Genomic DNA, 25,266 nt, shown 5'->3' with positions numbered 1-25,266 from the left:
TTAAATATACAGTAATTACTCCTCTACCTCGCTTTCTATATCTATTCTTTCATGTTAATTGAGCCTATTTTGCTGTTGCAATAAGGCAGAAAAGCAAACAATGATATGAAAGAGGTGACGTGCAAGCATGCAAAGAAATGTAACAACCTTCTGATTAATGTCTGCAACAGAGAGTCTAAATCTTTAGAAAACAATCTTTAAAATATAAGCTGTTATCATTAATTTACTCACATTAAGTACATTTGCTATAACCTGGATGAAGAGTTTTGTTTGAAACCCAACACGTTTTATATTTTGCTTTTTGGTTCTGCTACTGTAAAGGAGGTTGGCCTTGCTCTTGCCAAAAATGCCATTCCAGTAATGATGGGATCAAAAATGCAGCCTCATTTATCCCTTCAGTTGGCAGTTGGAGCAGTGGTCCGTGTTTATGATCAGGATCATTTACCCTCATCAGCGGTCTCACCCTGTTCTGGCAAACCTCCAATATTCAATATTAAATACAGCATGTAACCAAATCGTGAAAGATGTTTATTTGAAAGTGAGCTAGTCTGCACATGCTTTTGCGTGGATAATGTCGACTTTGCACACACGTGTTTGGCTAAGAAATCGGAGATATTGATTAAGATAAAGTCTGTTTAATGAGCGCTCTGTCACACTCGTATGAGCCACATGGGCTTGATTCACAGCTTAAACAGAACCAGGCGTGGAGATCAGGAAGCAGGCATCAGGGAGCAAATACACCGGATCCCTCCGCCTCACCAGATTACTCCTTATCATGCCTCATTACTGCCTCAACTCACCCCCCATTATTCATACAGCAATAATACAGCTCATACATTGTAGGTGGATATCTGTTAAGGATGTTTACTTTGTGGTGAGGGTTTGCAAATGCGTATGTGCGTCGCTTTGTTGGAAATAAAGTGTATATTTGTCCGTGGTCAGTGCCTGGATGTGCATTCCTTAGACTTTATTGGATTTAAGTGGCTTCACGTTCTGCTGAATCACTGTGAAAACTATGTGGTGTGTGTTCCTAGCTACATTCTAGGAAATCTACAAGATATATGGCTCAAATAGCCTACTTGTAAAACATGCTATTTTCAGGCTTTTATCAATCTGATCAACAGCATTTTCTGAATAAATTAGAAAGAAGGTCTGCTTTGGTAGTCTTGGCTGATATTCCATTAGCATCTTGTAAGGTAATCTCTCAGATTTAAATCCAATATGAGTGGAAGGAAAAATAATTTGATGCCCATGGCAATGTCTCGGTTAGGTGAAACTGGTCAATGTCCGTGAAAAAGTTAATGTCCGGGAGAAATAATGATTAAATATTAGGATTGTAGGTTATGGAACGAATCGAGGCATATAGATTTATAATATTTTAGAAGCACACACCAGACGAGGGTGTCTAACGTCTTTGGGTGTTGTTTTGGGGTAAGAAATGCTGAAATGTCAAAGACCATTGCTGACAAGTAGCCAGAAGCAGGCCAGGATGTCCATGTTTGTGCCGTAAGGTTAATCTTCGCTAGCGTAGGACAGCAACCTGTGCCTGCTCTACATTAGACCTCATCATTAGCATCTCCCCTTTTCCTGTGGTGAACATAATAATGACTGTGAAGTAAAATCAGTGATGCTCTGTGATTATAGGGAATTCCTGGCAGGGCTAAGCATAGGCCTGTCAAATCTGTCGGCAAGGGCATACAGAGACATGATACAAATAGCTATAAGTTAGCAATGCCTGCGTGTGTGTTCTCTGAACCTAAACACTGGTGTATTCATGGCATGAAGAGAGCTATTTCTTAGTGTGTGTATGCATGTCCCCCAGACTCATGTCCATCTAATTGCTTGACTTGCAGCATGGACAGTTCCTGCAGGAGCTCCAGCTTGCGCCGCCTTTGGGCTGTCAGCGGGTGAGATGTTTGACAGCTCCTCTGTCAGCCTGTCTTTCTCTGCCCAGCTCTCTCTGTTTAGCCATTCCTGTGTCTGACCTTGCTAGCCCTGTTGAATGTTTTATTATTCCACCTCCAAACACGTTGAAAGGTAATCAATGACCATCAATTCAAACAAAGACATTGTCTCTTCAAGGATAGCCAAGGTCAACTAGAGAATCCTTGGTTCGTACGTTGGCATTATTTCGCTAATCAACGACCTATTGTTGTGAAACTATGTATGCAAGTTTCTTTATACTCCTTCCTTTGTGTGTAGTGTATTTCGGAAAATGTGGCTTTGAATTGGTTAAATACTTTAATATTAGAGCTTTTCTATCAACTGTGCTTTCAGGGGTAGAAAAAAAGGCATGTGCTATTTCTGGATTAAGGCTGAAAACGGATTCTTTATTCCATTATTGAAATATTTTATGACTTGAATGGATTTGTTTTTGAAGCACCTGGATGAACAAGTATTTAAACAATCTTTCTGGAGTCTACAGCCAACTGCAGAAGAAACGGGTGAATTTGCCTTTGTTCCCTTTACAGTAAATCTTTGCTTTCCCACAACTCTACAAAACAAAAACAACCCCCTCGACCTCATCCATATCATGTCACTGAGGAAATATAGCTTTTTTAACCTAAGGCAGCCCCAGCCTCGAAGATGGCAGAGAGGAGTCCCAACAGGTTGATCTTTTTCCTTTGGTTGTCCTCCATGACTAATAAAAACATCAAATCTGAGAATCCTTTGACCCGTATCTCCTGCAGGCGTCCCCTCGCTCTGAGAGTCTCTGCTGCCTCTCAACAGTAAAGTCAGAGAGATTTACTGTCTCCTGGAGATGACTAGAGGTTCCTGGTGTAGGCAGGTGAAAGGTCACGGCTAAGAGGCTCATGGTACGGGCTGGTACGTCGGTGACATGTGAAGTGGAGGCCAGGTGCTAATTGGAGCATAGGGAACGCAAGCTAGCTGGCAGGCGAGCACCGTGATGGACAAGTTGTCATCTCAAGTTTAGGCTCTTGCAGGGAATATTAGCCAATACCTTAGCAGGTCAGCCAGGCAATGAAACCAGCAGTTGACATTGGTGCTAGATAACATCACGCCGCACTAACACACACACTTTGGCAAGGGAGAAAATACACTCTGCGTTCACATGTCATATTTAGATGTGGCGTCTGTTTTGAGAAGCTAAATTGAGAGAAGGCATTCAATCCAGCCATATGATTCCCATTAGAAACGTCTGGATTTAGATGATTGGCAACAGACAACAATCGTCAAATTAATGAGACGCGGTAGATATATAGCCAACTCTGGCTTCTGTCCATGTCAAGTAGTTGCAGTACAGTACGTTTGTGCATGCTGTTTGCATTTTGACTGCTGAGTACAGCGTGCCTGAGAATGTTGAGTATGTCTCTTGGGCAGACAATCGGACGACTCTGTCAGCCAGACCTCCTGGGTGGTCTCCACGAACTGGAACGACACCTTAACTTCCCTGCTGCTATATGTAAACGCCACCAGTCATTACTGTATACCGTCAAGCTGGTCCCCAAAGAGAATGGATGGCCGCAGCAACAGCCATTACTTATCTCTAGAGGGTCCTGTCAGTTGCCAGGATAAAGTCTTTTACTGGCGCAGTATGTGTTAGTAGGCTAGCACTGTGTTAGGTGAGTGCAGCCATCCAGAACTGAACCAGAAGAGTTCTAAGGCATTGTCCTGACAAAGAGAAATGGTATTTGGCACCAGGTTGGAAGTCAGGCCTCCGTGATGAAGCCCACTCCATCTTGTGAGGAGCGATGAATTGCAAGGGGGCGGTATAAGCCCCTTCTTCAATATTTATCAAGACGGGTGATTGGTGTCCTCCCACTGGCTGCCCCTGACGACCACAGAACAGGTTCTCCTTGAACTCAATAGAAGGCTAGTCTCATTAACATGGAGTTAATTTATTCATGCTGGCCTTTCAGGTACAAAGCCAATTGATGAGGGCTGAATTTGCATGGGAGACACCAAGGTTGGTTTGTAATTGGCCCGCTGTCCAATCCTGAAGTGTTAATTAGCTCCAGGGACCTTTTGGCTTGCGTTCAAGAACTGGTGTTAATCAACAAACCCAACACTCAAGTCAATTTGTTGAAAGCTGCTCATCCCTGCTTCACCAGGGCTAAGCTAATGTTTGACAAATCAGAACAATGCAGTATTGTTCTGATTTCATGAGGTGAATCTTATAATACAGTTGTTCAGTCTTTACCACTATTGTACCACAACTCTTTCCTAGAAAATGTACCACGAGGACACACTGTTTTTCCTTAAGTGTTCTTCTGCCTCTTGTCCCATCAAATTGGAAAAATAGCTTAAAGCGACACCAGCTCAGTCATGGTCCAACACTACAGTTGCCTCTCTCATAAAGATCCCACATACTTTCCACCGACAGTGAATCCATAATTATTACGAGATGTGTTACAACAAACCACTCCTTGTATGGACACCCCAAACCAGAACCATGGAAGCGTTGTTTACTACTGGAGTCATGGCTGAAAAACTCAGCCTGCAAAATGGTTTGTATGATCATATAACCAAGTCTGTCAAAGTCTTAAGGGTTGAAAACCTGAGTGAAGCTTCTTTGTGGTTTTTGCCTTTCCTCTCCTGGGTATATAATCACAACAGGAAAATGCAGAGATTCAGCAAATGGAGGACTGCAATCTCCTCTGTACTTTGACCACATTTTAATTCAATTTCTTCAGTTCACCACAGTCACATAAAAGAGCATGTTTTGTTTTGTTCAAATTTTGAGTCTCTGTGGCTTGTAGCCTCTCTGGGTTATTATCATGGAGCCTGTGCGTGTGAACAATCGATTTCCCTCTACATTTTACAGAAGGCTTAATTACCCCCCACAGGAATCACTGCTTGTTTCTTTGGATATATTTTATTTAAGGCCTGTAGTGACATCACATAGCTTGTCTTGTTTGTATGTACCAAAGAGCGTGTTTAAAGGTGAATATGCATTCATCAGACCACCTGTCACAACTTCTCTGCAGAATTGACTGTAACCTGATGTCATCAATCATTATTCACTTGATTATTTTAGTCTATTAAATGTCAAAATTAACAGAAAAATTGCCAATGTATTGGTTTTCGTCCGACCATTAGTTCAAAACCAAACAATATTCATGATCTAATCACATTTCTAAGCCAATCGACAAAATAATTGGTCAAACTCCATCTGCTGAGGCCATGTAATACACTTGATAGCACCAGAATGGGTAGTCGACTTACGTTGTTTCAACGTTATCTTAGATACTTAATTAACAATGGTGCTATCAAACAAAAAGGAATCAGCAGGTTGAAAACAGGGGATGCTAGCATTTTTGCGTTATCCTAAGAGGCAATACACCACTTTTACACAAAAAGGTCATCTGTATGCTTGAAGAACAGCTCTCAAATATCTGAGAAAATAACCCTGATGATGTCAACGGGTTTTCTTGGATTGGGATTCGAGACCTCAAGGGCTAATAGGATCTGCTCCGCAGCAAAGAAAGCAACCTGCTGTTTAATATTGAATGACGGCTGTCGCTTCTCTGCCCAACAAAAGGCTTTTGTGCTGCTTCCGCTTGACCACACAAAAAAATGCATCAAAGAGAGAGAGAGAGAGAGAGAGAGAGAGTCTGAGCTCTCCAGTCTCCACCTTGCCCTTTTCACTTACCCCACTGTCCGTCTCATGGATTAGGGTGGATTGTATCACCATCGGTCTGCCATTTGACCAATGCGGCACCATGGGTCAAAGCTCAAAGTCAAAGGCAAGACACTGGGGACTGCTGTGAGGTCCACGGGGAGGTGTTAGGCCCACCTGCCCACATGCATAATAGAAAACCCACCAACTGTCAAAGCTCAAATCCTCTTTTTTCTGTTTCTTTCTTTCTCCTCCAGCTGCAATGAGAAAAAACAACACAAAATAGGAGATTTCATTTCCTCAGCTTTTGCCAAACCTCTGTTGCTATGCACAAAATATCATCCCTAAAACAGACCCCTTAAAGGACACCTATCATGCTATATTTGAACAATATATTGTAGGGCCATACCTATATAAAGTATATAAATATAGTTTTTTTTTTTCAAAATACCAAACAGATCCTGCATTTTAGCCATGCCTCATTTCGCTCCATTTGCTCTTTCCAGCACTGTTTTTGCAGGGGGCTGATTCTGTGAGCTGCAGCTGACCACGCCCCCCTGCAGGAGAGGGGAGCGTGCTCTGATCAGCTGCTGGGCTGTCAGAAGAGGGGGGAGATCTCCGTCCTCCGTGTTTTATTATATTATTATATAGAGTCGTTATTCATTTGTTTTAAAGCTCAATAAATAACAAAGAAGACCTTTGACCGGCACTTTTCTAATTTTGTCCAGAAGATTTCAACTTTAACGGACATCTTGACCGGCGAAAAAAAACCTAACTGAAACTCTGCCGCACGGTCCCCTCGTTCCTTGGAAGAGGCGGAGAGGTGGGTGTTTGTCATCTGCTGGTGGACTAACCGGAGAGAATTACAGTGCTTGCCTCGACGGGGAGGGATTGCATTGAATTAAAGCAGCAGGAGCAAACGCTTGCCTCGGGGAGGGAGAAAAAAAGCCACAGCGGAGAATAAACAGAAGGGCAACCATGCGCGGGAAGTCTTCTTCGCTGCTTTTGTGGCAGACTACAGCGCCACTTACAGGCCTGGCATATGTACTACAGCGTCTCCAGCGCTTTCGAGCGGTAATGGCCGGCCATGGCCCAACCCCACATTCCCCTGATAGGTGGAGAGTTGGCCCAATAGCCGTAGCGCCACCGTCCTGACGTCAGTAACGTGTTCAAATCTGGATCAGTTTTTATCAGATCCGTTGCAGCCCCTTTTTTAGAGATTTGGGTATGGAGGAAAATAGAGAGGGTTGTGTTTTCTGACACTTGGTGAGTTCCCTGGAACACCGGGGACACATATTCATGTATAAAAGACGTACAAAAGTGCATTTTGCATGATAGGTCCCCTTTAAATGTCGCTAATGCAGAACAGAGGCCTGTACTACGAAGCCGGATTTTCCTAACCTGGATATGTTTGAGTTAGCCGGTTGGCCCAATCCAAAACATACGCGCTCTCGCTAAGCTGTACTACGACGCTGGTTATCAAGTGGATCGCTCAAGCCAGCCGTGTCCTATCTAGTTAGGTGCGCGTTCACATGAAAGGGGTGGTATTTGGAGCATTCGACCAATCTCAAACATGGACAAGCGTACTGACAGCGCAGCGTCATGCTTCCTGAATGAAAAGTGAACTTTAATATTAGTCAAATATGAAGAAGTTAAACTTTAAACATCCATGACTTAAACACTTTATCCAGGATAAAAGCCACATAGCTGCACCTGCAAGGTGAATACAGCTGGTAAAAGAAAAAGCGTTTGAATGCGTACATTAACAGGTTTATGAAATCACTGCCCCGTCCAAGACACGAGTGGATCTGACTTTAATTACATTTGACTCAAGTGTTTCGTCAACTTAATGTGTTGCTTAAAATAATACTTCTGCATACAGTATGTGACACAGAGTGTTGCACGGCCAGATACGGCTCAAGAAGCTGACTCGGATAAGGAAATATATGATATATTATGATGTGATGTGATATGAATGATAATGGGACACATCGACGTCTGCACTCACAGTGCCGCGGACTGTACTTAATGTTACTTTGATCCGGTTACTTATGTTGTGGCAGATATTTAAGTAAGCTTTCTTAACGCTAATGTTATAATAGTCAAATTGCTCTGAAGATGGGAGGGGATATTCTATTAATTTTCACGTTCACACAGTCAGTTGATTTTTGCCGGCCGTCTTTCCTGCAACGGCAGTTTTTCTGTATTTCCTCTATCCTGTAATACGACTTGATAGCTTTAAACTCCGCACACGGAGCTCTGATTGGTCAGCAGGCGGTGCTTTCACTGAGTTGATCTCTTAGCCTGCAACCTAACCTCCTCCCGAGGAGGTTAGCCGCTCAGCATAAGTTACCATGGAGATCTAGCCCGCTAAAAAGAGAACCAGCATCGTAGGACCGGAAAGCCCGAGTTTTCCCTGAAGTCAGCCGGCTAAGCGAAAATCCGGCTTCGTAGTACAGGCCTCTGGTCTCTTGTTATTGTTTGGTTGTTTTAGTATCCACATAAATCTGCTTAAATCTGCATCATCAAAACAACACTACAACAAGCTGCTTTTCCTCAGTTATGACGTCCACAAACACTTTTGACACTCTTCCTTCTCGGGAAGTTGTGTGATGTCAACAACAAGGAATGCATATCAACTCAAGACTAACTAACTACATGTGGTTCAGAGGATTTATTCATAACTGAAACAAAAACAAAAAACAAGTGTGCTCCAACTTTTGTTTTGATATGTTGTCCCGACATCTGATGTGTCACTGTGAGGTTTTGGTGCCTAAAATATGATGGAATGAATTTGGACCAAACGCTAATCAGTCTGTCTACAAAGGCTTCATAGGGAGGTTATGAGCTGGTATTGATTCTGTAAACAGATTGTCCCAGTGTTTATATTAAATGACTCTGAAAAACCTTGACAATAGTTCAGAGCAGCCCACCCCTCTCCCTGAAGGAGCAGGTGCACCATCTGGCAATGTGAACTTTTGATGTTGGTTTACAATGCTGCAGCAGTGCAGGCAGGCATGACTCATGTGTTTGTACGAGATTGAAAGCAGAGCACTGAGGAGATACTGGATCCAACGGTATGTGGCCCCAGAGGGTTTCATTTTGTCTCTCAGGGAATGAGCTAGACCCATGTGACACCCTCCTGCTGTGTCCCATCACTGCACCGAACTTAACTAGCCCTTCACGAAAAAATCAAAGTGTCCTATTTCTCCCCACTGAGAAAAAACAATACAAAGTTCACCAAAATATTAAACAGTTATTCCACGCCGTACCACACCCCTCTGAACAATTTGTTCTCCTTGTGGAATTTTCTGGAGGGATGTTGTCAGAAGGAGAGCTGTAAAGATGGGAGTGTACCATAATGTCCAATAGCTAGGGTCATTTAACAGTAGGGTTAATGCTTTTTCTCTTTTATATTATTTAGTAAATGTGTCTGATAGTTGTAATGAACAATTGAGCATATGATTGACCTTGAAAAATGTTAATTGAAATGCAAAAACGTAACTCGCTAAACTAGCCACACAGCTAAACTAGCTTTCAAAGAACAGACTGGCGTAATGAGGATAAATGCGTAGCTGTTAAAAATTATACAAAATTATACAATTGTTTCCAGCTGACTCAATGTTGGCTAAGCTGTTAGATAGTTAAACAGTCGTGAGTGAATTCAAATTACCTACATGTCAGCCATATTCAATAATTAACCAATAGCCATCAAACTCGAACTTCATATGACTATGTTTTTTTTTTAAAGGTTAGCATTTGTACCTAATAATCCAACTATAGCAATTAAGGCTTGGTTTGGCTAAATGAAACACAAAACTTGGCATAGCTGCTTTTGCATTTAGTTTTTCGTAGAAAGAATGCTTCTTTTCAAATACCTTTTCTTTCACCTCTTGCATTTTTCTTCACCCCAAATACTTAAAAAAGCTGTGGTTTTGTGGCTTCTCTCTGCCCAATGAGGCTTTAACTCAACCACTGTGGCAATATACTGTAGGCTAGGATTGTAAAACTCCTGCTCAGACCACACTCTATACACAGCTGTATGTTTAGTGACAGCTGTAATCTTTAAGCTGCAGAAAAATCAGCTATAAGAGTGTTTAAATGATGGTTTACTGCCACGTGTAAAAAAAAAAAAGGTACTGTAGTGTGGTCCTAAAGGTTTTTCTGAATACCCTCCAAAGACTTGTTATGTGAAGATGTCTGAAATGAATCTGAAGCCCTGCATGTTTCTAATTAGCTGAGTCTTTCGCCCTTGGTGGCTCTCACTCTGTCAGAGCAAGCCGTGTAACATGTTAAACCTTTTCAGTTTTCTAGGAAAACAATGCCTCTGCACGGAGAGCTCTGCGATGTTATCTGCGATGCTATCTCTCCTCAGCTTCGAAGCATAAGGCTGATTCCGTCTCTCATTAAAGAAGTTTCTCTTTGTTAAGAAAACATGGACGCTTTCATCTTTTTAATTGTATTTTCTGGCAAGTCAGGTAAAATATGTGTTCTTCATTATGCACCACATGACGCTTTTGCCTGAGATGATACAATACCCAGCGCTCACTTCAAGACATTAACCATATGAGGCAATAGGTAAACATGGGTTGTATAGAGTGAAGTATCGTGGGAAAGTCTCCTGTGACTGAAGTGGGTAACTGTCTTCATTTCTTAACTTAAACACTTCAGTCTTTACGAGGCGAACGCCCCAAACAACAGCCTGTGATCAGAGTAAGGGGTGCCACTTTCCTTCAAGATAAAAGACCCCAGCCTCAAAAGCGTATGTCTCACAATGATGAAAATGTGACTTTGGCCTGAGGCATAGAAACAAAGCACAGGCAACCTGTTTGTTGATTAGAGGAGGCAACACAAAGAGAGCTGAGAGAGGGTCATTGGAGGGGAGGAAATGGAGGCTGTACATCTGCATTGCCCCCCACACCCACTGCTCTCAGCACAGATTGAAAAAGTGATAAATATGCATGAGTTTGGCTTCAACAGTGAAGGCCTTTGATGGTATGGTTGAGAGTTCTCTATCTCTGGAGCAAATAGGCTGAAAATAACTGTCTGAGAATGTTTACTTGCTGAGTGAACAATATGCACTTCTAATGCGTAGAAGACACTCTGCAGGAAGTCTTTTTCATAAAGTACATACTGTATTTCTTGCCTGATCAAGTACTTTGTAGTCACAGCTTCTCTTTGACTAAAGCGGTCGTATAGGTTGTCCGCGCAAGTAGCGTTTAACAAACCATGGTTGTGTGAGGAAGTCAGTTAACGTAGTGTAAAGAGTGAGGAAGGGTGAACATTTACTTATTTTTCCCTTTTACACATTTACTTATTTTTACTTTATGCCACATGCGTAATCAGAATCAGAATCAGAAAGAGGTTTATTGCCAGGTAGGTTCACACATACGAGGAATTTGACTTGATGTCATGGTGCAGACATAAAATATAAAACAAGAAATCTAATATAAAACAAGAAATCTTTAAGGACACCGTAATAAAATATAGCAATATAACAAACTCAATTTACGAACCCAAACCTCTATATTTTCCTAAGCTTTACCAACTTTTATTTTAATTCACTACAGTACTAAGCGTTTAAAAACTATGACTATGATATTACCCGTCACTGGTAATCTCCAATCGTCGCATTTAGGAAAATTAATTGAATTCAATAACAATCTTAAGAGCTAAAAACTACAGATACACTTCAAACTTAGGAAACAATTACAAAAAGACTACAAATCTGACCAGGAATCCAATGCAAACGATTGTTTTGTTATCAAAAATGTTAAGGTATGATACCAATTCTTATGACACGGAACAATGACATTGCCGCTTGGAGCCATGTTGAAAGAGCAACATCAAAATTCCTAAAAGTTAATATTATCTAGTTTTCTTTTAGGATCTGTGGGCTCATGCACTGAGACCTAATTAAGAGATATTGTTTTGATCACACAGAGATATACACAGGCTTGTATGTAGCAGCTTCTCTTGAGATTTATTCTTTAATCCCGGTGTGAAAGCACGTTTATTTGTTTGTTTTACTAAGCCTTTTTCTTCTCTGTGTGTCTCTCAGACCTGCAGGCCTCCCAGTCCTTTGAGCACTACAGCATATCAGAAAAGGCCATGGACTACAGGATCCTGCAGATGGACGAGGACCAGGACCGGATGTATGTGGGCTGCAAAGACAATGTCCTCTCCATGGACATTAACAACATCACGCATGGCACACTCAAGGTCAGCAAATGCTTGTTATTAAAGTCAGTCATTAACATTATTTCATACAATTCTGGCATCTCCTTTCTCTCGCCACGACAAAGGAGATTTCACAGCATGTCAGGCACATCAAAAAAAACTGCAGCCCTGGTATTATTCTCATCTTTGCAATGATATGCAAATTACCATACATTTGCCACGATCAGAGCCATTTAGGGTTATTCAAACGAGACATAAAAATGCTCTGAAAACTGATTCTGTATGCAGTGAGGGAGTTATCGTCAGTGTAATTGACAGGCATGAAGTGCATAAACAGATGGGAAAGCATTTAGGTTCCCCCAGGGAGTGCTGCACCACATCCATTTTTTCTAAGTAAATTGCTTGATATATTCATTGAGTCAGACCTCCAAGCACCTCTCCCGGGTTTAAAAACTCACACATTTTCTACCGACAGTAGCTGGCTGTCATCACTGACACAACAACTCCTATCAAAACTGTAACTTTGACATTTATTTGGTTCATTTTTTGCAAATGTTCCCTCTGATTTCCGTTGTGTGAACATAACATGATAACATTTAATGTTGGCATATATACATCTCGCTCAATCTGTTGATGCCCCCCTGGGCTCACTTCCAATTTAAATGCTGTGCTGTTTATCCCACCAGGTGTTCTGGCCTGCGTCTACAAGCAAGATAGAAGAATGCCAAATGGCAGGAAAGGACCCTACGGTAAGAATCCAAAAACCACCAATAAATAATAACGAATGAAGAAAGCTGTTAATAATCTTAAAATGTAAGTTTTGGACCCCATAAACACTATCTTAATGTGTTCATGTGAGCCAACTGAATGAAATACAGAGATTAACGACAATATGTCCGACGCTTTTCTGCCTTGATTGTCGAGATCTGGAGGAAACGTTTTGTCAGCTGTTCCCACATCCGTTCCTCCGAGTGCGAAACTGTGCATGTGGCCTCCTGGGATTTTCCTCTCCCATCTGTGAGCTTGTATCATGTCCAACCACATGTGTTAGCGGGCGGCAGATGTCTTCAGGGTCACAGAGTGGCCCGGAGTCCTCCTGGCATCGGCACAGTTTGTCAGGCGTGGGAGGATTGAGGGCCACGGAGCGCTGTAGAAAAACAAACCCCAATCAAAGCTCTCAAATGGGACGGAGCTCATTGACGCAGGGATTTCATAACCCGGCCTGATTCTGAGAAGCACTTGTCAGCTGCAACAGGATTTAATGAAGGCATACAGTAGGACTCAGAAGACTGATTCCTCCTACGCCTCTGTTTCCCTCTAATTGGGTTGTTCTGGAGTTGCTTACAGACACCGCAGTGCAGAGTGCAGAGAGAAAAACACCTCCTGAGCAACTTATAATATGAATTGAAACCCTAATATTCAAAGTAACAATACAAGTTACCCTAGAAAGCATGAACATTGCTGCCTGTTCGTCTCAACCATCTCTCCATCCCCTGACAGCAGCTGGGGTAATGGAGCCAGGCGTTTGTAGAACATGCTGTTGCAGAAATAGAGAGGACGCTGTTTCCAGTCACTGAGTGATTTGTGCTCTGAGTCACAGCCCGCCTGCTGCACACAGGCTCCCACAAATATTTGGGTGAGCCATCTTTGTGTGGAGCCTCTCAGTGGCAACCTTCTCCCTTCTGTCATCCCTTTTCTATTCACAACTCTGCCAGTTTCTCTTCAAATGTTCTCATCCGGTCTTATTATTTTTTCCCGCTTTCCTTGGTCACTTTTTCCAACTCTCGGTTTCGTCTTTACCGCACTATATTTCATTTTCTCTCTTCCATAATGCTGCTCTTCTTTCTCATGGGGTTTCTTCATTTGCATCAGAGCCCCCATGTCTCTGTTATGGTTACCCTGCACATCTGTATATATTAAGTTCCTCTTCCCCGATACAATCTGTGGTCGAGAGCGGCTCCAGAATGCAACCGCACATCCGCTGCCCCTGGGGGGGGGGTGGGGGCACAGTAGGAGAAATATAGACCAACCAGGTTGATTACATCTGTTTGCTGCTAGCTCAAAAGCACTGGATGTGATCACCACTTGAATTTGAGACTGGGGGCTGCTCATCGTATGCATAGGGAACGCAAGAGGGAAATAAAACAGGATGCGGCTACCTATATATCCGACAGAAGATACGGGTGCAGGCCCCAAACCCGTTGGGCGTGTGAAGGTTGAAGGAGGGTGTAATGAGATGATACGGGAAATACAAAGTGTGGAGAAAGCAAGACGGACAGAGATAGGGAAATAAATAACAGAGATGGGTGTGTGACGGTGAAAGGTTGTTTTTCTTCGATAGTTCCCAGTGGAGCTGTGCACCGACCGCGAGCTGCAGCAGCTGCCATTCCTGCAGCCATGGCCAAGTTCCTGAAGGCTCCCCCGATACATCTTCCTCTGCTCCATACTTCTTCTTTCCTACACTGCTTTTTCTGCAAGCCCAGGCTTAATTAGCCACAAAGTCCAGCTCTCCCGCTGCTGCCGTTGTGTACATGTAAGCAGAGCTGGAGGAAGATCTGCTTCACCTAGATATATCACATATACCACTGACACTGTTTTTCCACTGGCCTTAATTCCAGACCAGTGAGCTGTGGAATTGTTTGATTGTGTATAACCGTCATAGGAAGTGAGATACGTTTGAATTACTCCCTCATTTGGAATAGGATACTCCAGGAGAGATAAACAAGTTCTGGATTCGGTATTCACGTTGGCTGTGTTCCAGGAAATACTGCAGACGTTATCCTCTGTAATGTCTGATTCAGTGCCTAGATGAGGTTAAGAAAATATCAAAGTACTTTTTTAAACATGCTGTCAAGTATCGGAGAAGTTTTTCCATCTGCTATTCATATTGAAAGTTATTAAAAGGTATTTAAGCTTGTATAAAGTGAATGTAATGATTGCTGAACAGTGGCCACTGTGGCTACGAGTAACACTTAGCTAGATGCTGAATTATTGTTTTTAGCTATCTGTATCACTACTATACAGAAACCAAGAATTGCTTATTTTTTTATGCAGTTATCTGAATTATAAATGAATTTACGAATGACTGAAGAAATTGCATTGTGTCTTTTCGTTAACAGTAACATTCAGATCAGTCCTTACCATTTAAGGAGAATACTATTATAATTATTATTATTTTTGATATGTGGGAAAATCAGCCTTGTGTTTTCTTAACAATTGACATACATTTATCCCAAGAGAACAAGCTTTGTGATCTCAAGATAACGGCATTTTATAAAGATCAAAGCAAGTCATTCTCGGTTTTCCGTCCAATCTGGGTTATGCAATTATATTTACAGTCTAAGATTATATTATACATCAATAGTTATCTGAAGTTAGCTACCTTTAGCCATCATAATCTACCGGCCACAAGAACTCATCTATGAGTGTAGCAGCAAAACTTGGCGTGTTTGGCTTCTCATTTGCACAGGGAACAGTGTCTTATTTCTTTACCAAAAAGCTTCACAGTCTTGCTTTAAAGCATTGTGCTAGAAACAAGGAGCTTATGAAAGGTTATCCAAACAATTATATCGGAGTTATTCTGAGTTTACAGTTGTTTTTCACCTACTGAACTTTTAACATGTCTTTTTGTTTATTTGTACTTTCCAGCATGGTTGTGGGAACTTCATCCGGGTGGTGCAGCCGTACAACAGAACCCATCTGTTCATGTGTGGCAGCGGAGCGTACAGTCCCGTCTGTGCGTACATCAACAGGGGCCGCAGACCAGAGGTGGGATCACCATGACGGACTCACTCCACTAAATATACAAACTCTTTCTGGTGCAAACCATGTTTAGGGATTGTGGCCTGCATCACATCCATAACTGGAACTTTGAGAGGCTAGAGACTGAAAACTGTAAATATGTTTGATGGATTGTTCCTCCTGGTTTTCCATTCAATTACTTTAGGACACACTGCAGGATGCTGAATCACCCCTAACATGATCCAAAAAGTCAAAAAACATAAATAAATGTTTTTAAAGCTATCATATTGAGTTACCGAAGATAGTATAGGTCCCTTATATTATTACGAAAATACACCTAATTATATTAATTGAGTTAATGCACTCAAAATGCTTATTGCTCATTTAAGACTGTAATTCTTGTCTTTTTTATTCTCGGAAAATAGTTAAATCAATGTAAGTGTCACCTCTAAGCTAATACAATTCATTCATAGTGGGGATACTGCCACCCAGAGCAGGTAAACAACATACATTGTGTGACAGATTAGGAAATCATAAAATAACAGGATGAGAAGTATTTATCTTATGTTGAATCAGATTTTATCTAATTTGAGAGGTTAATGAGTACATATATCATGGGTTTGATGGATAACTGTAATAATATGAAATAAGATGTCTTCACAACACTGTTCTGCAAAGGAATTCAACATTAGAGCCAGCAAATACTGGAAGTGTGTGCAGCGGATGACAAGAAGCACAGAGGAAATTGCTATATCATATTTTATCTTTCCCTGGAAGGAAATTCATCAGATAGCAACTGTGAGCATATTCTTCTCGTCAACTAGGAATGTAGCAGTGTCACCACATGACCAGAGAGACTTCATAACTTTATATAAGCAAAGATTTCCTGTACTCAGTTTGATGCGTCGAGAGAGGAGCTGCAGAGGATAAGAGGGGGAAAATGGAGCTCTAGTGTCAGGGACAGAGGGCTTATTTCTGGGCACTGTTCTTTTATCTCCAGCCTCACAGCTCTGGAAGTGAGAGCAGGGAAGCCCTCCAGGAGAAAAGTGCTCACTGAGTGAACAACTATTAGCCACAGACTGCTGCCAATATGCACAGCGAGTGATCCTCCATACACGCTCTTGACACACTGTTGTTCCTTTTGTCATTCAGGGGTTTTGTTTGAAAAGCAGCCTACTCAGTTTTCAACTTCTAAACTCAAACATGTTGGAGTCCCACGAAAAAGATCTGTTAATTATAACAAGCTGCTTTACTGGGAAGTTGTTTGCAAGTTCACACAGTGGGGACCTTTGCCCCGGGAACGTGCCTCGGACTATTGTGTCTGTTGTAAAAGACAGAAAGGTTATTCACATGTGTCAATGTCAATCTGTACTCCTCTGATTGGTATTTTACACTGCAATAAATGTCAATCTTACTGGGTTCATTTATATCTTAATTGGTCTTTAAATCTTTTATAAGATGCAATCTTGGATGGAATGTCAGGTTGTCTACAAGTAGCAGATTTAAACTTGGCTGCCTTTCCACCTGAGATGGAGAGATGGCTATCAAATATATTAGCAAGAAAGTTCCTCCCTGGATTTATCTTTTTACTGTCCCACACGGGCCAGTTAGGGTAGACTTGGCCGGTTTCTAAAAAGGATGGGAACATGAGCTTTGCTACCTGTTGGGACATTTGGTACGCTCATACATGCAGTTTTATTGTGCTCGGGGCCACTTGAGGAAACCACTTTTCATATAAAAACTGTCTCCATAATGTCTGACTTCCTCTTCTCTCTGTCACAGGAACAAGTGTTTCTAATCGACTCGAGGAGCGAATCTGGGAAAGGGAGGTGCTCCTTCAACCCTCAAGTGAACACCGTCTCCGTCATGCGCAGTATGTGCCTCCACCTTCATGAGAAACTTGTTGTTACCATACAAAATAAATCATTTGAAGTTTATTAGCCCTCTAGATTTGTTCATGTGTTCCTCCGGGGGCTGCATTTTTGGTTAAGTGTGAATTATTATAGGTTAAATCTTTTTTTAAGAGGATTAAAATATCAGCGTGGCTCAAACACATAAAACACGGACCCCCAGAGGCTGAATAAGTACCCTCTTCATGTCAGGCTGCACCCTCACTTTGATCTCTGATTGGTTGAGCAGTGTTGGGTTGCTGTTGACACGCTAAAGGTGACACATAGCACCCTCAGATCTGCTTTCTGACACCTGAGCATGGCCGTGTCAGCAGCAGCTTTGCCAGCTAGTGAGCACACAGAGATGCCCTGGAGGGAGCCCGAGGGGAGGGTGGAATATCCTTAAAGGGGTAGGGAGGAAGGTGCTTTGCCAAATCAAGGAGAGGTCAAAGAAAAGCCTTTGGAAGCAGTGATTCGACTGAGAATAAAGGGCATTGTCTGAGCTGTATTAAAGCTGCACTTCATCTCCCTGTCATCATGTTTTGGACCCTCTGTGACTGTCTGAGTGCTGTCAACACTCGCTCCTTAGCCAGCAAGATTAGATGCAGGCCACATTCCCCTAATCCTCCCCTAACTTGCCCCGCATTCTCCAAAACACATGGTCTGGAACCGATGGATGATGAAGTGAGAGTAAAGGAATGATAAAGAGCATGAGGCAGCGTATCAGCGGCAGAACACACACAGACTGTAAACCCATTCATAGGACATTATTTATCAGTCATAAAATATGTGTACTTTATCAATATAAAACAAAATAGCTGACGCTGTTTCTGTATTTTCTTGTTTCGAGAAGCACTTTTTGTGTTTTAGCTATACAAAGTACTGCATGTTACAATATTGTTGATTTGTTGTATGTTCCCCTCAGACCAGGAGCTGTTCTCAGGCATGTACATTGACTTCATGGGGACAGATGCTGCCATCTTCAGGAGCCTGACCAAGAGAAACGCAGTGCGGACAGACCAGCACAACTCTAAGTGGCTTAGTGGTGAGCACACACACATTGAATGTATATCTTCAAATATATATATATATTTATATATATGTATATATATATAATACAGAAGCCATGAGAGTAAGGTGAGAAAAAAATATATTCTAATGATATTTTTTTTAAGTCTGATTACAATTGTTGTTTCTCTGTGTTAATGCCTTTAAAATAGGTCGACAAAAAAAAGGTTAATTGTTTCGGACAAAAACTCCCTTTATTAAATCATAACCTTAGGAGAGAAAAACAATTTAGATCAGAATTGTTCTCACTTCCCTCTCTTTACTCAAATAGGTTTCACTTCTTTAATATTGATTGCTAAATTGTCTTTTCCTTTTTCTTCTTCCATCAGAGCCAATCTTCATTGACGCCCACCTGATCCCAGACGGGACAGACCCTAATGATGCCAAATTGTACTTTTTCTTCCGCGAGAGGCTGACGGATAATAGTGGAAACACTAAAAATATCCACACTATGGTGGCCAGAGTGTGTCCAGTGAGTTCCCTTTTCTTTGCCTAAATAAATCAATAGTTTTCCGGTTCTCTAGTTCCAATGTGCCACTTTTGTCTGCAGAGTGACATCGGGGGACAGCGCAGCCTGGTGAACAAATGGACCACCTTCCAGAAGGCCCGGATGGTGTGTTCGGTTCTGGAGGAAGACGGCACCGAAACTCACTTTGACGAGTTAGGTGGGTGAAATAAGGAACTGGACCATTTTGGTGTTTTTGCATGTTTTATATCTCCTTTATTTGTGGTGTGACGTGCAAGCTCCTTTTGTTTTCATGAACATTTTAAAACAAACAAAAGACCATCCTTATTCCCTCAATCTCTCTATTTGTTGTTCCTGCGATTGCTTTCTCCAAAAACAATCCGTGGAAGTCCTTTTTGTTTGGTCTGGATTGGGACTATTGCCTTTTATGAACTCTCATAACATTATTCTGTTGTTTTTTGTTACCTTGTAAACATCTAAGCATATTGTTCCAGTCCTTTTTGGGCCTCCGCTTTTAAAACCTCAAACACAAGCTTGCAGCACTTTAAACCTGCTTTTTCATGTATATCATCCGAGCAGTCAATCTGTCAACATGTGCAGTTATTAATTCATGCATTCTTCGCTTTTTGGCAGTCTCACCTGCAGGATGAAGTGATGTGGGATAAAGGGAATTTGTTGAAAGTATTAAAAGTTTGTTTATGTGTGCACATGTGTGTTTTCCCTTACAGAAAATGTGTTTTTGCTGGAAACCGATCAGCCCAAGGGCCTGTTGGTGTTTGGAGTCTTCACGTCCACAAGGTAAGTCTAACGGTGAAGCCAACGGTAACATTCCTGCTGGCCTCAGCGGTTATGTTAATCACTGACTGGATATCAGCAGGAGGGTAGGGGCTTGTACGGCCTGTTACATGGAGATGTCATCAGTCATGTTGCAGACCAGAGTATTCTGATGATCAATTACAACAGCCGGGTGGCTTACCATATGGCCCTCATGTTTATGTTTTTTCCTTATGACCGCAAGCAGGAGTGGATCATTATGCTGACCGAGTGAAAAGGATATGTTTATAGTACGCATTAATACAGTATATGTATTACGTGACATGTATTGTTGGTCATATTTTTATGTGTGATAAAGAATTTCATTGCTGCATTTTTCAGATAGTTGAAACCAGAGCCTCGTTTGTCAGGTTTTGGGGTTGTTAGTTGATGGTACACTACATCGCAGCAGATGTTTTTTGTTGTTGGAATTTTTACTGTGTTTTTTTTTACCAGTTTTAAATGCTAGCATTACAGATCTCTTAAAATTGTAAATAACCACATTTTGACATACATTGTGTTCTTTTGGTTATTATATTAATTATATATATATATATAAAGTTAAAAGTCAACAATATTTGTAAAGCTTTTAGTATAGTTAATCCCAGAACAACTATATTTGGGTACCTTTTAGAATTTCTACAACTTTTATGATCTCTTCAATAAGAAATGGAGACATTTTTTTTTGTTTTACCACATACTGACTCAACCTCTGTAGTAATTAGGGAAAACCACACTAAATAAACTATATGAAACATCTCTCATTCAGCAGAAAGTCTCAGTCAGCAAGGTTGCATAGTAATGTTGAGGTTTAAAGGAATGGTCACTTGATCCATGTCTTCTGATCTCTAATTGAGTTCATCTGGTAAACCTAGCCCTCGATCCACTTGTTACCAGAGGATCATATAAAGGTTACAGTAGAGTATCCCGGCTCAAAGAACACAGCCAAACCAAACAGTGAGGTCCTTCAGGTCTCCCACCTCAATGTTATTCCTTTCTCCACACTATGATTCTTGCTATGTCTCCACTTCACACAATATGCTTCTGCTCCCCCTTTCAACAAAGACTCTTTTATGTGTAAAGCAGTATGTTTTTAAATGACTAAGCCAAGCCACATCAGATAAATGAAGGGGGACTAGGAGAGCTATCCCCTCTGGAGAGGGGCCTTGGTTCCACCCAGACTGCATAACAGCCTAAGAAACAGAGATTTAATAAACAACTGCAGAATATTTCAGCAGGGTGGGTCTCCAGGTTGTGATTGTAGTAGATTCCCACTGTTGTGTTTTCTTCAAAGTATGCATCTCATTTCCTCAGCTCCGTGTTTAAAGGCTCGGCAGTGTGTGTGTACAACATGGCCGACATCCTCACCGTCTTCAACGGGCCCTTCGCTCACAGAGACGGACCAAACTTTCAGTGGGTGGCCTTCCAGGGCCGCATCCCTTACCCAAGGCCCGGAACTGTGAGTTATTTTCTCAGCCTTTCATTGATTCATTCATTATTCCGGAGCATGACTCTGAAACTAAATTTCATTTAAAATATGAATTTTATCCAAAACTCCTTTCAAATTTCAGGCCAGAAAAGCAAAAAGCAGATACAAATGTTGTATTACCAGCCTTTATCTTATATCAGTTAATTAACCAACAAACATAATTAAATTAAAACATTTCAGTAGCTGAACATAAATATTAGTCATTAAGTTCATATTGCTAAGCTATTCATCCTCTAGTCATCAAATATCAGAAGTAATTTCCCAAAGAATACCGAAGGAGTAGTACTAGAAGTAGTAGTAGTAGTAGTAGTAGTAGTAGTAGTAGTAGTAGTAGTAGTAGTAGTAGTAGTAGTAGTAGTAGTAGTAGTAGTAGTAGTAGTAGTAGTAGTAGTAGTAGTAGTAGTAGTAGTAGTAGTAGTAGTAGTAGTAGTAGTAGTAGTAGTAGTAGTAGTAGTAGTAGTAGTAGTAGTAGTAGTAGTAGGCAAAACATAAACAAATGCCCCAATATGGACACTTGTGGGACTCCACATTTAATCTCCATATATTCAGATCAATTGTCAGAAAAACTTTACTAATAGTGATTTATTTTTCCTCAATGAGGATATGTTTAAACTATTCAACATAAACTAATGTACTGTATTGTGTCAATGATGAAACTGACAATCTTTTTAACTCAATACTCATTATTTTGTTTCAGTGTCCTGGTGGAGCCTTCACACCTGACATCCACACAACAAAGGAGTTCCCAGATGACGTGGTGACCTTCGTGAGGAACCATCCAGTCATGTTCAACCCAATTTACCCGCTGGGGAGGAGACCTCTGGTCGTCCGGACCAACGCTGACTACAAATACACATCAGTGGCAGTGGACCAGGTCGTGGCCTCCGACGGCAACTACCAAGTTCTCTTCTTGGGAACAGGTATGGGAGAAAAGCATGTCCTGCAGTTTTTAGCAAAGCACAGTCAGCTTTAAGGGGTTCTTTTGTCTCCAAAAATTGTTAAGGTCCTTGTAACCTCACGTCCATCCCATTCTAGTAAACGCAATAGCACTCTTTCATCAAATAGGCACACATCTGTCCATTTGCCATGAGCCCAATGACGCAGAAATGGTTCTCGTGCAGTTTACATTCATTTAAAAATGTTTAACTTGCATTACTTTTGGCATGAGCATCAGGGCCTGATCAAAACTGGATTTGTAAGGCTGTTATTGATAACAATAAGATGTGTCTTTTTTTAAATAAACTGACTTTTTTTATTCTAATACCTGCATATTGATTTTTAAGCAGTACATTTATTATATATTTACAGTTATTGCCCCTCAATATCTGATCAGCTTATATACACAGGTGAAGTATCATATCGTATGAGCTAGTATATCATTGACTGATTTTTTTATTCAAGCTCTAATGGGCACCTTATGGAACAGTCACTCCAATCCTGTAACCAGGAAGTTGGAAGCAAACCTATTTACAGTGAGATGATAAGTGGCAATAACAAAATCTTTCTCTTTTATGAGTTGACGTTAATTAATAAGTTAATAATTGATAAGTGGAGTCCAATCGAAACAGCTGGTTATCAGATAAACATAACAGAGGCGATTTTAAACTGTGTGTGTGTGTTGGCAAATTTTAAAACACAGACAGCCTGATACAGCATTTATGATGAATCATGTCACAAATAGGTCATAGACAGGTTAAGAGGACAAAGTGCCTTAGGAGAGGACTTTGGCCTCGTATGGTTTGCTTTCATTGATTCATGTGAGAAAACCTGCAGATATTCTGTTCTTGTTTTAACCTTAATATTGTCATTTGTTTTTATAAATTCCCAGAAACGCATAGATCACCTTGCAGGCAGGCAAATGTCCCAGAGAGCCCAAGTCTATAATACAAAATTTCTTGTTTTTACACCCAAAACATGTTGGTTTAACAGAATGAAATGTTTGTGCGTATTTAATTATGCATGGATCCATTCTCGTGCGTGTCCACACAGATTTGTATTCAGCAAGCAGCTTTCGGGCTCTCTCTCTCACAGCTGCTTGTGTTTATCAGGCAGCCTTTGCATTCTGTTTCTCCCGCCTGGATTCTTGAAGAAGAGCCAGTGCTGTGTCCAACCCATATCTGAGTTCCAAAAAATGCTGCTTTGTCTCAAGGATGAGGGAGGCGCTCTTATCACGCATTTCCAGGAGCTGTTACTGTAACTCCTTCTCCCTGCTCGACAGCGCCAACTCCCAGGACAAAACAGCCACGTTGATGATTGTTGCATTGCATGTTGCCCTTTCCGTGGCCCTTGTCCTCCCTCACACGGACTCAACAGCTTCAATTCCCACCCCTGACACAGTTGATTTTGCTATGAAAACTGGCAGTGGCTATCATGCCTAATTCAAAAGCAAACACGGGCAAAGGAAAACAGACTCGGAGTAAAAAAACAAACTCACAAGTGTTGTATTGTAGTTTCGCTGCATTCTCTGTAGTGTGACTGGGCATATCTGTTTCACACGGTTGTTTAATGCTCATGACTTGTCTGCTTTCTGCCTCCAGACAAGGGTACAGTACAGAAGGTGATTGTACTGCCAAGCAATCAATCCCTCCATGAAGATCTGATCCTGGAGGAGCTGGAAGTGTTTAAGGTCAGCTGTCTGTTTTACTCCCCTTTCTTTCATTATGCTCTTGCTTTCATCCCTTTTCCTTCCCCAAAATCAAAGGTTGGCCACAACACAAAGGCCAGGGGCGGACAGACAGACGCAGGGTGGCATTCAGGAGATGGATGTTCTGCAGTATAGTGAAACGGAGAGTGATGGGAAACATGCTAACATACTGCAAGGGTCTGGTGGTTGCCCCTGGTGAACCTTCGCACATGTTGTTTTATCTCGACTCAAAACACCTCGAGTGTGATCAACTTATGTGCCGAACTTAAGGCCTCGCCTGCTTTCATCTTCCACTTCACCTGGACTATAGCAGTTTATCAATCAAAGGAGATTTATTTTTGCTAAAAAAGGAATATATTTCTCCTGAACAGTTACATCTGGAGAGAAGCTGCTCCTAGATGTCTACCGTCTTTGCTATGATTGTTTTTTTCTTTTAAAGGAAAATCATCATAATCTGTTCCTTGCCTGTTTCCCCAACATTTCAACACATTATGAAAACCTCTGAACTTGGCTCTTGTGTGTCCTATTTTTCAGAATCAAGCTTCTGTTACAAACTTGAGAATATCCTCAAAAAAAGTACGTGCCAAACTTTGCTCACCTCACATTTCAAGTGCAGTTTTATTGTTTTAATATGTTTTTCATTGTCTGCGGCTACTATGTAATGCACGAAACAGAAATGTCTTGTGCATAATAAGCCCCCCAAGGGCAAGGAAATAATAAGTCATTGTTTCGGCGCTCTGCCTCATTTTCCTGTCAGCCGGCCACTTATTAAGACAAACAGGACTGCTGACATTTGAACTGTTTACTTTATAGCAACAGCTGTACGTCAGCTCCGAGTTCGGGGTCTCACAGGTCTCCCTGCACCGTTGTCACGCTTACGGCTCGGCTTGCGCTGACTGCTGCCTCGCCAGAGACCCCTACTGCGCCTGGGACGGACTCAGCTGCTCGCGCTTCTATCCCACCAGCAAAAGGTACCCAATGGTTTACAGCTTTAGGGCCCTCAACTTCAGTTTGGTGCCAGTATTCAGTATCTTTACATTTCAATCTAAGAAGCTTCCAACAAATATGATCAACCACTGTACAGCATATTGGTTGTAGGCAACAGATGGAAAAATATGTTGAACAAGAATAGAAAGGGGCTGCTTACATCTTGTGAGGGCCTAAAGCTCCTTCAGTGTACACTTCAATGTAAATATGTCACTAATTTTACTTTCGTTATTTCCCTCAGTCTGCTAGACATAACACAGACAAGAAGGTGTGAGTGACACCTCGCCTCTGAAGCGATACCTCTCTGGTCTCTTTAAGGACCGGCTGTGTGTCTCTTGACATTCCAGTCAGACACAGGTCAAGTTTAGTTTGGTCCGAGAACAAAAGCGCAGACGCTGTTTTCCTGTG

General features: G+C 41.6%; 1 protein-coding gene across 1 annotated transcript in view; it reads left to right on the top strand.

The window, feature by feature from the left end:
* Nucleotides 1–25,266, top strand: part of sema3c (sema domain, immunoglobulin domain (Ig), short basic domain, secreted, (semaphorin) 3C) — a 37,343-nt gene that overhangs the window by 6,290 nt on the left and 5,787 nt on the right. Inside the window, exons 3-15 of the mRNA XM_034133673.1 lie at nt 11,643–11,803; nt 12,448–12,510; nt 15,410–15,529; nt 17,285–17,375; nt 18,317–18,436; nt 18,789–18,931; nt 19,010–19,124; nt 19,654–19,723; nt 21,053–21,197; nt 21,925–22,147; nt 23,765–23,853; nt 24,406–24,447; nt 24,685–24,842. Coding sequence (XP_033989564.1) covers nt 11,643–11,803; nt 12,448–12,510; nt 15,410–15,529; nt 17,285–17,375; nt 18,317–18,436; nt 18,789–18,931; nt 19,010–19,124; nt 19,654–19,723; nt 21,053–21,197; nt 21,925–22,147; nt 23,765–23,853; nt 24,406–24,447; nt 24,685–24,842 — 1,540 coding nt within the window. The remainder of the gene's footprint in view (nt 1–11,642; nt 11,804–12,447; nt 12,511–15,409; nt 15,530–17,284; nt 17,376–18,316; nt 18,437–18,788; nt 18,932–19,009; nt 19,125–19,653; nt 19,724–21,052; nt 21,198–21,924; nt 22,148–23,764; nt 23,854–24,405; nt 24,448–24,684; nt 24,843–25,266) is intronic.

Source organism: Trematomus bernacchii, unplaced genomic scaffold (assembly GCF_902827165.1).
Source record: "Trematomus bernacchii unplaced genomic scaffold, fTreBer1.1, whole genome shotgun sequence".
In the NCBI taxonomy this organism is placed as follows: Eukaryota; Metazoa; Chordata; class Actinopteri; order Perciformes; family Nototheniidae; genus Trematomus; species Trematomus bernacchii.
Note: the sequence above shows the minus strand (reverse complement) of the source record. Positions and strands in the feature narration are given on the sequence as shown.